This window comes from Abrus precatorius, unplaced genomic scaffold (genome assembly GCF_003935025.1).
Source record: "Abrus precatorius isolate BTA unplaced genomic scaffold, Abrus_2018 Scaffold7, whole genome shotgun sequence".
Taxonomy (NCBI): domain Eukaryota; kingdom Viridiplantae; phylum Streptophyta; class Magnoliopsida; order Fabales; family Fabaceae; genus Abrus; species Abrus precatorius.
The window spans coordinates 21,202,153-21,218,085 of NW_020874417.1; the positions used below are offsets into that span (position 1 = coordinate 21,202,153).

A 15,933-nucleotide genomic window follows, 5' to 3' on the forward strand; every position below is an offset into this window, starting at 1 on the left:
GAGTTTTATTTTAAAAAGAAGGGATGGTATTTTTTAAAAATGATAAATAAAATTTAATAATTTTTAAATTAAAAATATAATAATAAATTAACATAAATATAGTATATAACTATAAATAATATATAGTTTTATTGATTTAAAATAAAAAATAATTTTATCTCTTTTTCTTTTCAACTGCTCTCTCTCAAATTGCTTTTATTTATCGACTTCCGAATAGCTTCTTAAAGTTTAAGGTTACTGTCTAAATAATACAAACACGAAAGAATACAAATAAGTGGTTGTTATAGTTCTATTTGATGTTTTTTTTCTCTCAATTATTACTATATATGCAATAAGTTGTGAAAATAATTGGTGTAATACTTTCAATTTTTTTAAAAAATACAATAAAAAACTTGTGCTAAATTTTTAGTCTGTTAAGATTTTTATATCATATGTTCTAATTAATAATTATGCTAATTGACATCAAACATGAATTTTAATTACTTGAATATATTAAATGATAGTTGTTAAAAAATGAACGTAAAATTATAAAAAGTAAGTAAGAAAACAGAAAGAACAATACTAGCAAAGAAGAAAGAATCACAATTTTATTTCATATATTCTCAATATAAATGAGATACTTATTTATAAGTTTAAATTTATAATCAAATAATTTTATATCTTTAAATATAAATTAAAGAAAACGGTTACAATTTCTTAAATTACAAAGAATATAAGAAGTTATGAATATAGACATTTACTCACGATAATTCATAACACTCCCTCTTGAATGTCTATTATTTGATAATATGATTCATAACATCTAACTAGGAAAAAAAACTCCATGAGATAAAAACTTAATAAAAGGAAAAAGTATATTATTCTTTAATATGTTATTAGATACTACCTCATTAAAAGTCTTGTCAAGAAAAACCATGGCTAAGGAAAAAAAGGTATAGAGTGTATTTAATTCTCTCCCTCATGTGAACAATCATTTCTAAGACGACAAAGTCCAATCTTATGAACTAGTTATTCAAAAGTTTTACTTGGAAGTGATTTTGTGAAAATATCTGTTAGATTCTCACATGAACAAACTTGTTGAATATTTATATCCTCATTCTTTTGAAGATGATGGGTAAAAAAGAATTTTAGAGAAATATGTTATGTTCTATCTTCTTTAATGTACCATTCTTTCATTCTCTCAACTGAGTAATACACGCAACATTATCTTTACATATGATTATTAGAGTCATTTTTTCTAAAAATAAACCACAAGTTTCTTACACATGTTGAATCATAGATCTCAACCAAACGTATTCTCGACTTGTCTCGTGTAATGTTAAAATTTCTGCATGATTAGATGATGTAGTCATTATAGTTTATTTCATACATCGCCATGAAATTACTGTACCACCACATATAAACAAATAACATGTTTGTGATCTACCATTATGTGGGTTAGCCAAAAAACTCGTGTCTGCATAACTAATCAGTCAAACTTAGATTTATTTGGATAAAATGATACATCAGGTCGTGTATGACAAGCAAGATACATTAGTATTCAAATTACATTAAGATAAGGTACTTCAAGATCAAGTAGTTCTTCATCATTTTCCTGAGGTTTGAAAGGATCTTTACTTACATTTAATGACCTTACAATCATTGGAGTAAACAATAGATGTGATTTATCCATTTAAAACTGTTTTAATACCTTTGTTATATAAGTTTCTTGATGCATGAAAATTTTATTCTTTACAAATTTAAGTTGTAATCCAAGACAAAACTTTGTCCTTCCAAGGTCCTTCATATCAAATTCCCTCTTTAAACAATTTAATGTTTTTGAAATCTCTTCAGGAGTTCCAATGATATTTAAATCATCAACATAAACAACAATTATTACAAATCCATTATAACATCTTTTTATAAAAATGCATGGATAAATAGGGTCATTTTTATATCCTTCCTTCAACAAATATTCGCTAAGGCGATTATATCACATGCATCCAGATTGTTTTAATCCATAAAGTGATTTATTCATTTGACAAATTAAAACCTTTAGGAAGTTTCATATAAATGTCATTATCAAGTAAGCCATACAAATAGGTTGTAACAACATCCATTAATTACAAATCAAGTCCTTCATTTACTATTAAACTGACTAAGTATTAAAAAGTATTTGCATCAAGTATAGATGAATATGTTTCTTCAAAATCAATGCCAAGTCTTTGCAAAAAACTTTGAGTAACAAGTCATGTTTTATATCTTACAATTTCACCTTTTTCATTTTATTTTCGCACAAAAACCCATTTATATCCAACTAACTTTATATCTTTAGGTGTATGAACTATAGGTACAAAAACTTGATGTAACACCTTAAATTAAATTTCCAAGTAATAATTTTGTAAAATTGGAGTAATGAAATTTTCATTTAATAAAAGATCTCATTACAGAATTTCATAAAACGGTTCAAAACAATAAAAGATTACAATTTACATCAAAGACTGTTACAGGACTAACTCAGTTACATCATAGTTTCAAAATACAATCTAAGTTCTATAGTAGTTCATCCTTCCTTCACTAAGTCTGGTGCTAATCGTCTTGGTTACCTAAAAAATAAATGTAAGGGTGAATACTCTACACTATCCAACACACACAACTAACATAAAGTCTCACCATGCGTATCTATAGGTATTCTAGCATATTTACTTGAGTCTAGGTAATTACAATCAATATTTCAAGCATTTCATTTCAGTTCATAACTTATGCACTCACGGTACCATAACAATTTACACAGTGATCTTAACGCACCTAACAACGCTCACTATGACACTATGATCACAGTTTCATACCATGAATGGTCACTGGTCACCCCCGCTTCACGGATACCATGTGGGCAGTCACGGGTCACTCAATAAAGGTAGTGGTCAGAAGTCTAGTCAAAAGGAGAGTGTGTGGCCCGTGGTGCACCCACTCTCACTTTGGTGTCACCACCACTCTCTCTTCCCCAAGGTATTTTTACCATCCTCATCTTCCACACACCTCTAGTATATCGCTAAACCATTCACAACATCATTACAACCACATTTAACATGCCCCATTCACACACATTTTAACCACACACATTACTCATGCACAACCTACAGCACAATTATCCATAGTTATTAACATTACACGGCACATAAGCCCACATTCATTCGCACACACAGCACAAGTGCCCACATTCATTCACAATATACGACCCAATGACCCACATTCATCTACCACACACAACCCACATGTCTATTTCATACACACAACATTTCAACGTGCCATCTATACTCATTTCCATCTATTTACATCATTCAAGGACACGCAAACACACCTATATTGGGCTCAACCATTCCATTCATCACATTCAACTTCAATTCTTTATAAAAATCCATTCAAATCACTTTCAAATCATCACAATCATACCCACCACACATTATCTATCTCAATCACATTACAAAACATAGTAACTAAACAGGTTTTTTAAGCAAAATGAGATAGGGTAGAGTCCCTCTTACCTCAAATGAAGACCCACACACAAAATCAGAAATGAGAAGGCTCCTCACACGAACTTAGTCCTAAATACACGGAAACTTCTCGTGAGAACCAAGGAAAATCAAGAAATAAGAGAATAGGGATGAAAAACTGAAACCTTAATTATTAAAACTTACCTCCAAGCGTTCCCCACATAATTTCAACCTTCAATCTTGCTCTCAAACGACTTAGAGGCAATTTAATCAGTGAAATAAGATTTTGGGTCGAGAGAATTGAAGGGACCTTGAAGAAAGAAAAGGGAAAAAATGAGTTTCTCAAGCCCTAGCCCCTTTAAATCTTCTCTAGTCATGACACTTTTGCTACAGCGAGATACTCCCCTTGCTACAGCGACACCCTCTCTTATTACAGCAAAAATATAAGAGAAAATTGCATCCTGGTTTCTGCAGAATCTCGCTACAGCGAGACTGCACCCTAAACTGTGGCTTTGTCGCTACAGTGACAGTTTCACCCCTTCTCCCAATGCCTTTTTGCTACAGCGAGAATCCTCTCGCTATAGTGAGAATGACACAGTTTCATGCCTCATGCCCAGGGCCCTCTCACTACAGCAACATCCACACTTAGCCTGTATACACACACACACACACAGATATATATATATATATATATATATATATATATAATCTATCCAGTCCACTCAATTCAATCCATTCACTTCATACATATATGTACATATATAATAAATACATGACACATCAAAGTCCACGTAAACACTTATTTTAATAAACAAACTATATTACAAAATTTGGGGTGTTACACTTGACATTTTGTAAGTGACTTTAATTCTGCCTCAATTGTATTTTTTTTTTAAGTCATTTCTTTTTCTACACTCGTTGATTGATTTTGGTTTGTGATCCTCTATATCAGGTACTACATCCAATGCTATGTTAAATGAAAAAATTGTCAACATTGACTTTATTTCGGCTCCATTGTATTCTATTGATGACATAATTTATTGGGATCTCTTCATTTTCATGATTTTTAAGTGCATGTGTTTCCTCAGGAATTAAAATATTAATTATGTTTGATGACTCTTTTGGAGTCTTTACATCCTCGTTATGGTAGCCTTGAGTCTTAGTTCCTTTTCTTTTTCGAAGATTTTTATCTTTGGAACCAAAAGGTTTACCATGTTTCATACGTGATTCAAATTGATTTGTAACATTGATTTTGTTTGGAGTATTAGTCGCTAGCCCATATGATTTGGTCACTATTTTTGTATTCGTAAATACATTTGGTAGTTGGTTGGCTAAACCTTACAAATGAATTATCTTTTGAACTTTCAATTCACACTATTTTGTTTGAGGATCAAGATGAGATAAAGATAATTCATTCTAACTTATCTTTGTTTTCAAATGCTTATTTTCTCCCCTCTAAAGTAGAAAAAAATGATTCATCAAAATGACAATAAGAAAATCGAGCATTAAATAAATCTCCTGTTGTCGCAACTGAGCGGTCGCAACGGTACGGCGAAAACGTTTTTAAAAATATCAGAGGAATCGCCACAAAAGTTTATTTTAAGAAAACATTGGAAATTTTTTTTTTTAATAATATGATATTTGAAACAAAAAATAAGTTCGAGAATCATTTACGCATAGGAAAGGTATTAGCACCCCACAACGTCCGTTAAAAAATGGTTACCTAAAATTAATTGTGCAAATTCATTTTAATTTTGAACAACATTTGTTTTAACCCCTAAACATTAATTAATTTCATTTTAGAAGAAGAAAGAAAAAAATTATTTATTAAAATATTAACTGGGTATCTTAAAAAAATTATTTTAAAAATTATTTTGACTTGACGGGTCTGGTTCACGCTCCTATATATCCCCAAGTACAATGAAAAACTCAAAGTCACGTAGTTCTATCTAAAATTACAAAGTTGGTTGATTAAAAAAAATGAGTTTAGTAAAAGAAAATTTAATTTGAAATTAAAATTATTTTCATAAAATTATAATGTTTAGAATACAAGATAAAGTGGTTATACGTGTATCCTACGAGAAAAATACAGAAGGTGAAGAAAAATCACACAACTATTTACAAATCATTAAAAGTATTTTACTCCTAAATAAAATATATTAATTTTAAAGTTGATTATGATTAATGTTGAAAGAAAATTTAAGATAGCGTAAGCTATATATAAATTTGTTATAATTTATTAGATAATCGAAGGTAACGTAAATTACACATTAATATTATAGAAATTTGTATAAATAAGTAAGAAAATATTTAATTATTTAATTTATCAAAATTAGAAATATGAAATTAATTTTATTTTAATAAAAGTAAATAAATCTTTAAATTGATTAAAGAAGACACTTATTTAATAAAATTTAAAACTTCATTTGATATATTTATATCATATAAAAATATAAGGTAACGTCGGTACATATAGATTTTTGACAATTTATAATGCATAAAGATAGAGTCGCTATACATTAGCATTATACATTGCTTTGTTAATAAAACAATTTAGATTAAAATTAGTTGATTTATTCAATATAATATAAATATAAGGAGTTAAATATATTTATTTTCAAATAGTAAAAGATAATAATAATAATAAGATATGGAATAAAACAATATAAGAATTTTCATTTTCAAACTAACGTAATAATGATAATAATAACAAATAAAAAGGAACGAAAAATGTACATTAAGCATGCAGCGGACTGAACTCTTCACTGATCAGGATTTTATTGGATTTCAAAGTGAAATCAAATGAAATAAAAGAAAAAAAAAGGAAAAGTTAAAGTCAAATCAAATGTCAATACATTATTATACTTGTCGTTAGACATCTGCAATCTTTCTCAGCAAATTTCGATGCATCCAAGTAATATAATAATATTGAATATGAAAAGTAAAGTTGATTAGATCAAGGTCAAAGATAACGTGTTCTATTTACTAGTTGTTCCACACAGCTTTTGCACCAAGTTTTCACATCATGAAAATAAAAATAAAAGTAAAAATAAATAAAAGCTTGACGATTAATAAAAGCGGATTAGTTCTTCGTACCCAATACTTTAACTATTTTAAATTTCTCATTCATTCCAACATTCAAAACTAGTAGCATAAAACACTAGCACTGAGTAAAAAGAATACTTTTGATTTCAGCTTTGTAATGGTGGATAGTTCCAGATTTGAACAACTACTATTAAATAGTGACGGACGGTGTATTCTTCTTCTTCTTTTTATCTTTGATTTGCAATCTCTTTGCTATATTCCTTTTTTCTCCCCTGTTTTATGTTTCCTTTTGAAGATCCATTTTTATCTGCTTTCCCTTCTTCCAAATCTTTGAATTTTTTTTTTTTGCCGCCCTTAAATTTTTCTCCCCTTCTCCAAGCCTCCTTTCTCAAATCCCTTACTCATGCTTTTATATGGGTCCAGTTCTTCACATTTTAGGGTTTCACATGGAGACAAGCTTCTGAACTTTCCCTTGTTCATGTATGGAGTTCGGTTTTGATATATGAGTTTAAGCCTGTACGGTGCAGGGCTTCCATTTCCATGAATCAGTTTCTCTTTTTTTCAAATTTTTTTTATTTTTCATAAAATGATTTTATTTTATTTTATTTTTAAAAAATATTGGAGGTAATCCTTGGAAGGCAAAAATTGATATTCACACCTATCATTGGCTCAAGGTATTTTATTATAGATGAAGAGTCACAGCCAACATATATTCCTAACCTTATTTAAGGAGCCATCTTAGTGCATTGCGGTGGAGTAGTAGGAACATACACTGCATATCCATAAATTCTAAGATGAGAAATATTTGGTTGTTGGTCAGAAACTAATTGCAAATGAGATAATGTATGTTAACTTGTTGTCTAATGCGAATAAGTGTTGTAGCATGCAATATTGCATGTCCCCAAGTCGAATTGAAAGTTTTGATCTCATTAGTAATGATCTTGCAATTAATTTTAGACGCTTGATTAATGATTCATCAAGTCCTTTTGAGTATATACATTTGTTACAGGATGCTTAATATCAATTCCAATAGACATACAATAATAATTAAAAGCTTGAGATGTAAATTCACCAGCATTATCAAGGCGTATTTTCTTAATTGGATAATTAAAAAAATGAGCTCTTAAATGAATTATTTGTGCAAGTAATCTCGTAAACATCTAGTTGTGAGTTGACAATAAACAAACATGTGACTATCTAGTTGACACATTAATTAAAATCATAAAATATCTAAATGGTACACATGATGGGTATATTGGTCCACAAATATCACCTTGTATACGTTCCAAAAATATGATAAATTCATTTCTAATTTTAGCTGCTGAAGGTCAACTAATTAATTTTTCTTGGAAACAAGCAACACATGAGAAAATATAAGATTGAAGAATTTGTTGGCTCTTCAATTAATGTCCACATGAAATTTTAATTATTTTTGGCATCATGATTGATCCAGGCTGGCCTAACTGCCAAATAAAAAAATTATCATAATTTGTAAAATTTTGATTTACGATAATGTGTTTCAATTATGTTTATATATGTGTAATATAAACCAGAAGAAAAAGAAGGTAATTTTTTTAACACACATTTTTTATTTGAGATAATTTTTGTGATATACATGTATTCTTCTTTTCCTTCATTTGTTATTTTAATATGATATCTATTTTTGCATATATCTTTAAACCTTAATAAGTTTCTATGAGACTTAGTGGAGTACAATGTACTAGCAATGTGTAATTTTGTTTCACTAGACAACAATATATTAGCTCTATTAGAACTTTCAATAATCTTTGTACTACCAAATATAGTACTCATGTTAGCTTGTTGCATCATTAAATGATAAAATATTTTTATTTTTTAGAATTGTGTGAGTTGTTGTACTATCAACAAGATATACGTTTTCATTGTTAGTATCGTCCATAAGAACATTCATTCTTCATTGCAAAAATAAAAAATAAAAAAATTAGATACTAAAAAATAGTGAAAATTTATTATTATTATTTATTTACACTTACTATATTAAAATTTAATTTAAGTAACAACTGTATCAATGAAAGAATAACTATAACACATGATAATTTATTTTAACCATTACTTTTTTTGTGTAGAGAGAGAAAAAACACATTAAACATAAATTAACATATAATAAAAAAACATAATAACTCAATAATAAAAAATAATAATAAACTTATTTTTGAACACTTCTATCACCAATGAGATGGTCAATTTTTTCATCTGAATCAGCCAAAATATAAGCAACATCTAAGTAAGTAACATTCATACAACCATAAATAGAATCATCAAATAAAATTTATCTCAATCTTTTTTTCCTTATTTTTAAGTGATTCTTGATAAAGATCAATAAGATGTTTTGATGTACAACAAATACGTGACTAATGACCTTTGCTTTTACAACGATAGCATATGTCTTTCATATTTTTGCTACTTTGGATACCTTTTACCTTTTTCAATTTTCTCATCATTTTCCACTTCTAGTGTGAAAATCTATATTTCTGATTATCACCACGACCATGTCCATAACTATTACCATGAACACGATTATTATTACTTCCACGACCACGCTACGACCACGACCGTAAGTTTGTCCATAATTACAATAATTATGAGTTGTTACATTCATTTCTAGGAATAAAGCAAAGCTAGTTAGACGAAATTCATGAGTTTTCATCAAAAGCTCATTATTTTGTTCGGCCACAAAGAGATAAAAAAATTAATTTAGAATATTTTTTGAATCCTTTTTCACGATATAGCTACCACAAGAGCACATTAGATGTGTGAAAAGTGGAAAATGTTTTTTATAACATATCTTCATCAATAACCTTTTCTTTACACAATTTTAATTGAGATGCAATTCTAAATATTGTTGAATTATATTCACTAATAGTTTTAAAATATTATAAGCATAAATACATCCAATCATAGTAAGCTTTTATAAAATAGCTATTTTTTTGTGATCATATTTGTCTTTTAAATTATTCCAAAATATAAGTGAGTCTTTTATAGTTAAATATTCATTTTCAATCCTTTATGAAGGTGGTGACTAAAAAAGGATCATAACTTTAATCTTATCTTAATTAGATGCTTTATTTCTTTCATTGATAGTATTTTGAAAACCTTTTGTATCTAAATGAATTTGAGCATTTAATACCTATGATAAATAATTTTTTCATGTCATGTCAAGTGCAAGGAATTTGAGGTTCGTAAGATTTGATATATTTAGTACTATCATAAAAATAAAAATAAGTTAGATATCATCAAAAGTAAAAAATTATATATGCAAAAAGAAAATTAAACATTCAATTGATAAATAAAATAATAAATTTTTTTCTTTTAATCAGCAGTTAAGAAGGTAAAATATTATATTATTTATATAAATAATAATTCAATGTTGCGAATCTTAAACTACTAGTAAATTTTCTTGTGGATGAAAATTTATAAATACAATTATTTAAATTAAAATAAATAAATAATAATATAATTTCGTAAGAAAAATAAAAATAAAAGAATATCGTACTTTGTTCGAGAATGTTTCTTTTTTGCAAAAGTATGTATCAAGTGAGAAAATAGAGAGAATAATACTAAAGAGAAAGAGAGAATCTCAATTTCATTTCATATATTCTTAATACAAATAAGATACTTATTTATAGGCCAAAATCTACAACTGAAGAATCTCATCTCTTTAAATGTAAATTAAATAAAATGGTTACAATTTCTTAAAATATAAAGAATATGAGGAGTTATGAATATGAACATTCACTCACAATAATTTATAACAATAGTTTGATTTAAGTTTGAAAAGGATTGATTTTAAATTTTTTTTTTAAATTATTAAATAATTTAAAATATAAGTTTAAATTAATATAAATTAAAAAATATACATTAAAACGTATGGACATGAAGAAGAATTGATTGTGAAGATAGAACATATAAGTTCTGCTAGTTAGTACTTACGTGTTCATACATAATATATAATCAATTTGAATTGGTTAACATCATCAATCATAATTTTTTTTAAAGTGTTTATGGTGAAAATTGCAAGTAGTGAACAAATAAATTCAAGAGCAATTTGAGATTAAATTTTAGGTGCTCGTTAAGTTCTTTTAGGTGTGTTGTTATTGTAATGACCAAGTTGATGTTGTAAAACAGAGTATTAAGCAACAATAATAAATAATAGTAAATGATAATAATGTAGAACTGAATTGAATATAAGAGTCTTACAGAAAAGTAAACGAGAGTAAAATTGCAAGAACAAAATGCAAATGAAATGGAACTAAACATACTAAAATCAAATTACAGAAGTGCAAATTGCAGAAAGTAAATGACTAAATGTAACTTACGACTCTTCACAATGAACAACGGGAACTGCCTTTTGTGTGTGCTTCTTCTCAACCGCTGTCACCCATTATCCATAACCGCTCATAATCGTGCCTTCTCCATAAATGCATATTGTCTACAATTGTTTCTTTGTGCCCACGATCTCTGACTTTCAACTGGTGTTAACAGGTTGATAACTGTTTCTTTGGTAGTGACTTTAGATCTTATGGTTTTTCGTCATGTTTCCTCACCACTTAAACTCTATCTTACATCTAGGACTTAGAATAAATTTCTTGTCATCTTCTGTTTTAACAAGTTTTGAGGAAACCTATAGAAGATTCTCGTGGACTTAGAACAACTTCTCTTTATCAATTCCTTTTTTGACAAGTTTTAGGAAAAATCAACGAGCTCCATCTTCGACTTATAGTTTCCTTGGCAATTCCTTTTTGATAAGTTTTTAGGAAAACTTATCGAAGGTTGTCATGGACTTAGAAAATTTTCCTTGTTGATCCCTATTTTGACAAGTTTTGAGAAAAATCTGTAAGCTCATATAGTCTTGTAGACTTAAAATAATTTTTCTGGTCGATTCCTATTTCTACAGGTTTTGGCTCCTTTCAATTTGGGGACTTGAAAATCTTCAAAACTCTTCGAAAAATAATCCTTTTTTCAATAGAAATTAAGTTCCTCTTTAGACCTTCTAAAATTTCTCGAAATTAAGCCTTCTTTTTTACAAAGAATAAAGCTTTTCTTTACCCTCCAAAACTTCTCGAAAGGTATCTTTCCTTCCAACCATAGATGAGGCTTTTAGGACTCTCCAAGACTCCTCAAAATGTAGCCTCCTTTTCGACAAAAAAATAAGGCTTTTTTGCTAGTTTTCACAAAAATGTTTCAAAAAGTGATTTTTCCAACAAGATTTTAGGACTTAAATATTTTTATAGATCCATGACTCATCAAAGTGTAGGAACCTAGGGTTTTGTGTTTTTATTTGAAAGACATAGTCTATTCTCTACTCCAAAAGTTTAATGAGAACCTCTGTAACTTAGAAAAATTTACTTTTCCTAAACATAAAGATCATTATAGCCTAATATAACTGCATTTATTAGAGTCCAACTTGAGACTATAATTTCATGTTAGTTGTTCCATGTACTCGATAGTAAATAGCGCAATTTAATAATATTTTTATTTTCCATCTCAAAAACGATTTCTAGTTAATTATATGGTAAACACAATTTAAAAAAATGTCAACATAAACTCTAATACATGCTGATTGATGCATTGCTTAAATATGTGTAGGGGTAACAGTCCCAAGCTTGAGTTATATTCAGCTTGAGCTAATTTATTATCGATAAAACTTTACTATAAGGAGCCCGCATACAATAATAGACTGATAAAACCTCATTGTTCCATCTTGGTTGTTGAGCATGTAACTGAAATGCACAGAAGAAGAAAATGTAGTAGCTTCTCCCAGTGACAGTATACTTTCCCTATATTTCTTTGAACACGTGGTTAGAAACCAGTAAAGGATTTACAGATGATTCCTCTATTTTAGTAAACAAACTGTTGTTGGGTACAACTCAGCCTCTACCTAACATATCAAACATACGAATCCCAGAAAGTGATTTACACAGTTAATTCCAAAGTGTGTCAATATTATAATGAATATAATTGACCCAAGGCCAATGATTTGGTAAGGCTAGTAATATAAACTATCAAATTATTAACAATTTCAGGGCTTTAGACTTAGTCTGGTCCCCCATTTCCATGACTGATAGAATCTCACCTCTTAAGACTATTTTCCAAAAAACAACTAAATAGAAAACCAATCCAAAGCTTACTAACTGCTTGGCATTTTTGAAAAAAAAATACAGAAATAATTTGTGGGGCCTTAATGCATAAATAAACCAATAGTTTGGCAAGGGGGCCAATCTTACCTTTAAAGTTTGGTCTGCATTAGAACTTGGAATCTGATGGATTGGAGCTCGTCATTAACAGGTAACCACAGCTATATTATAGAAAAGGGGGACCTAACAACTCTAATTACCCAAAGAATAAAAAATAGAAAAGCCCATCCACCCGGCATCATGTACCTTTTCTAACAAAAATATTAACTGTAGTTCTGAGGCCAGAGGATAAGCAACTAAGTCATAAATTTTTATAAAAGAATAAATTATTTATTATCTTAAGAATATAATACAGTAATAAATATTATTTTTCAATAAAAATTTACTATTTATAGGTGTTTAAATTCAACCCTATTATGCTTTTTCCTTCCACCAAAAAACTTGCAAATCTATCAATATCTTTTGTTTTTGTCTTTGCTTTTACCATCTATCTACGTGTTTACTCTTCAAGCATCTTTTCTTTACTCTTGTTTTGCATTCGGCTTAGTCCTATATTTTTTTGGGCGCAAAAGGAGTTTGATTGGTTGCTACTTGCTAGACCAAGAGCTTGATGACCTGTAATTCACTTTTATTGAATCGGTTCTCTAGTTGCCAGATTCCTTCCAATTCTACTTTAGAGAACTAAAACGGAGGCACAACGCATAGGCAAATATTACGAAATAAAAATATGAAATTCCATCTCAGATGGAAGCTGAACTTTCTCGTAGTGGGGGATACACTTTCCTGAAAATGCAAACTCGTAATGCCTTATTTTTCTTTCACCATAAAACTAGCATAGCATGTAATGAAGAGGAGAGAATTAACATAAGTTTCTTATAACTAAGATACGTTTAATTCGAATTCTTAATCAAAGAAGCCTAACAAATTTTACAATCACGGAGGACAAAGATCGTTCACCCACATAATCACTCCCTCTATAATTTGCCTTTTTTTATTTGTTTGTCATTTTATTATTTCAGTCCAACCTTCAATTTAGAAATAAAAGTTTCCTCGGTCCAACAAATCACATATCCCCGTAACATTCAAAGTTTAAACGCAACAACACTTTATTTCGGCATGGAAAACAATGCATTTTTAAAGCTTAGCTCCAGCGCGGCAAAGCATTGCAAAAGATAACGGGGAAATTTATAAAATCTATCAATCTACCAATCCCAATTTTACACCTTGGTAACGCAAAATCTTTTGGGTAATAAATGTGGGGAATTAAAAAATGAAAATCGTATACGAATACGAGGGATTGGGCATAGAGCGAAATTCCAATTATCGAAAACGAGAGCATTAATGATTCGCTGATACCCATCACCAATACACGGACACTGCCTCTGTCGTTTCCTCGCCCACTCTCAGATTCAATATTTGATAGCACACAGCTTCACGGAAAGGTGAAGGCAAAAGCAAGAAAAGGGTAACAAATGTATATAAAAAAAAAGACATTTTTTCCCCTTTTTCTTTACTGAAACGTTGAAATCAAATAACTAACAAAAGCATTATTAGTGTTCAAGAAACAGTGTATTCTCACAAGAGGAACCCGAAAATGGATTACCAGAAAAGTTAATGTATACTATAACAAATTTATATGACAACAATAAAACACATTTGAATTGAAATGGAAAAAAAAGAAAAAAAAAAAAAAAGAAATTAGCTCCTGCACCTTGTAATGGCACTGCAGCCACGGTTGTAAGGGTTGGCCTGTGCCCCAGGTCGGCAATTGTAGTAGGAGGCGCCACGGCGAGAGCAAGGGACTGTGTTCCTCTGCAGCGCACCGTAGCTTATATACTTGGTGGTGGCTAAGATGCGCCGGTTGATCTCCGAGTCCAACTCAAATTCTTCCCTTTCAAGGCACTCTGCGATGGAGCCTTTGCAGGTGGGTACCCATCCCATTCCGAGGTGGTGGTGGCCTCCGGCTACGGCGGTCGGCGACCAACTCATCGCCACCAAAATGGTGGCGGCGTAGATGAGCGTGAGAGCTAAGGAAGATGTTTTGGGCATTGTGTTGTTGAGATGTTTGCGTTTGTTTCTTTGTTTTGGTTGGTGAATTGGGGAACGGGGTGTTGCTTCTTTTCTTTCAGATGAAATGAATTTAGCTATGTCTACAGCTAGTGGCCAGTTTAAAACTAAAGAGCCTCATCTGTTAGAAAAAGGACACTCCAGTTCCGTTTATTTACGTTTATGCCATTTCCAGCAAGAAGCTTCTTAAAACGGTAGCAGTACTGCTGCTGTGTTTCAGAATCTGAAATGAGTTATTAAATGCTTTTTATAATAAGTCTTGCTAATTATTACCGATTAGTAATGATTTTAAAAAAAATAATAGATATTTTTTAACTAGTGAGATATGACTTATTATATTTTAAAAAAATTATTTTTTATTCTTTGATTAATGAAAAATTGTTTCATATAATTTAAGAAAATTAATTACCTTTATAGTTTATATAAAACATTGTCTAATAACTAATTTTAAATTTCCTTCTTAATTAATTAATTTTTTATTAACTTTTGATATTGAAAATAAAATATGTTTTATATATTAATATGTAAGTAAGTTACGAAAAAAATTTAATTTAGTCTTATTAACTTTTGAACTTTATAATAATTAACCAATCTTATGATTAATGGGTAAATTAATTTAAATTTTTATAAAAGGTAAATATATAATAAAAAATAAAAAATAATTTCTTGAACTCTTAAAGTGACAGATTAAAAAAAAATTAAATGATGTTATATAAAATGACATATAGGGACTAACATTTATTATTAAAATATAAAAATATATTATTACAAAATTTAAACACAATTCACTTTGAATGGCTTCAAGGAATTAGTTAATATTTTCTTAATTTTTTTATTGTGCAATGATGCACGATTTAAAAATATTTAATATTTTAAATTATTAAAAACATAAATATAAACGTACTTTATATTTTGAATATAGTAAACATTCTTTTCATAAATAACTCCTTTTATAATTAGTGATAATTAGAAAGCTAAAAATTAGATGATAAGTAATCCTCGGTAACAATTATACCTAATCATCACGAGCGGAAAAGATGATTACATATTAATGAAAAGGGAAATGTTTAGCCAAATTTGACAAGTTTATCTTTAATGAATGCTTTCCGTTTAATATTTGTGGAGCAAAGGGAGAACAGAGGCAGTGGTTGGGATAGGGAAAGAAGAGACGTGTG

General features: G+C 29.2%; 1 protein-coding gene across 1 annotated transcript; it reads right to left on the reverse strand.

The window, feature by feature from the left end:
* Positions 1-14,216: 14,216 nt before the first annotated feature.
* On the reverse strand, positions 14,217-14,826 carry LOC113873261 (rapid alkalinization factor-like). The gene has a single exon (XM_027511310.1). It carries the CDS (start codon positions 14,738-14,740, stop codon positions 14,390-14,392), a length of 351 nt encoding a protein of 116 aa, XP_027367111.1. The 5' UTR covers positions 14,741-14,826; the 3' UTR covers positions 14,217-14,389.
* Between the last annotated feature and the right edge of the window lie 1,107 nt (positions 14,827-15,933).

Bases quoted from the DNA above. Each gene is read 5' to 3' on its own strand.
- LOC113873261 (XM_027511310.1), bottom strand. From the start codon at position 14,740: ATGCCCAAAACATCTTCCTTAGCTCTCACGCTCATCTACGCCGCCACC.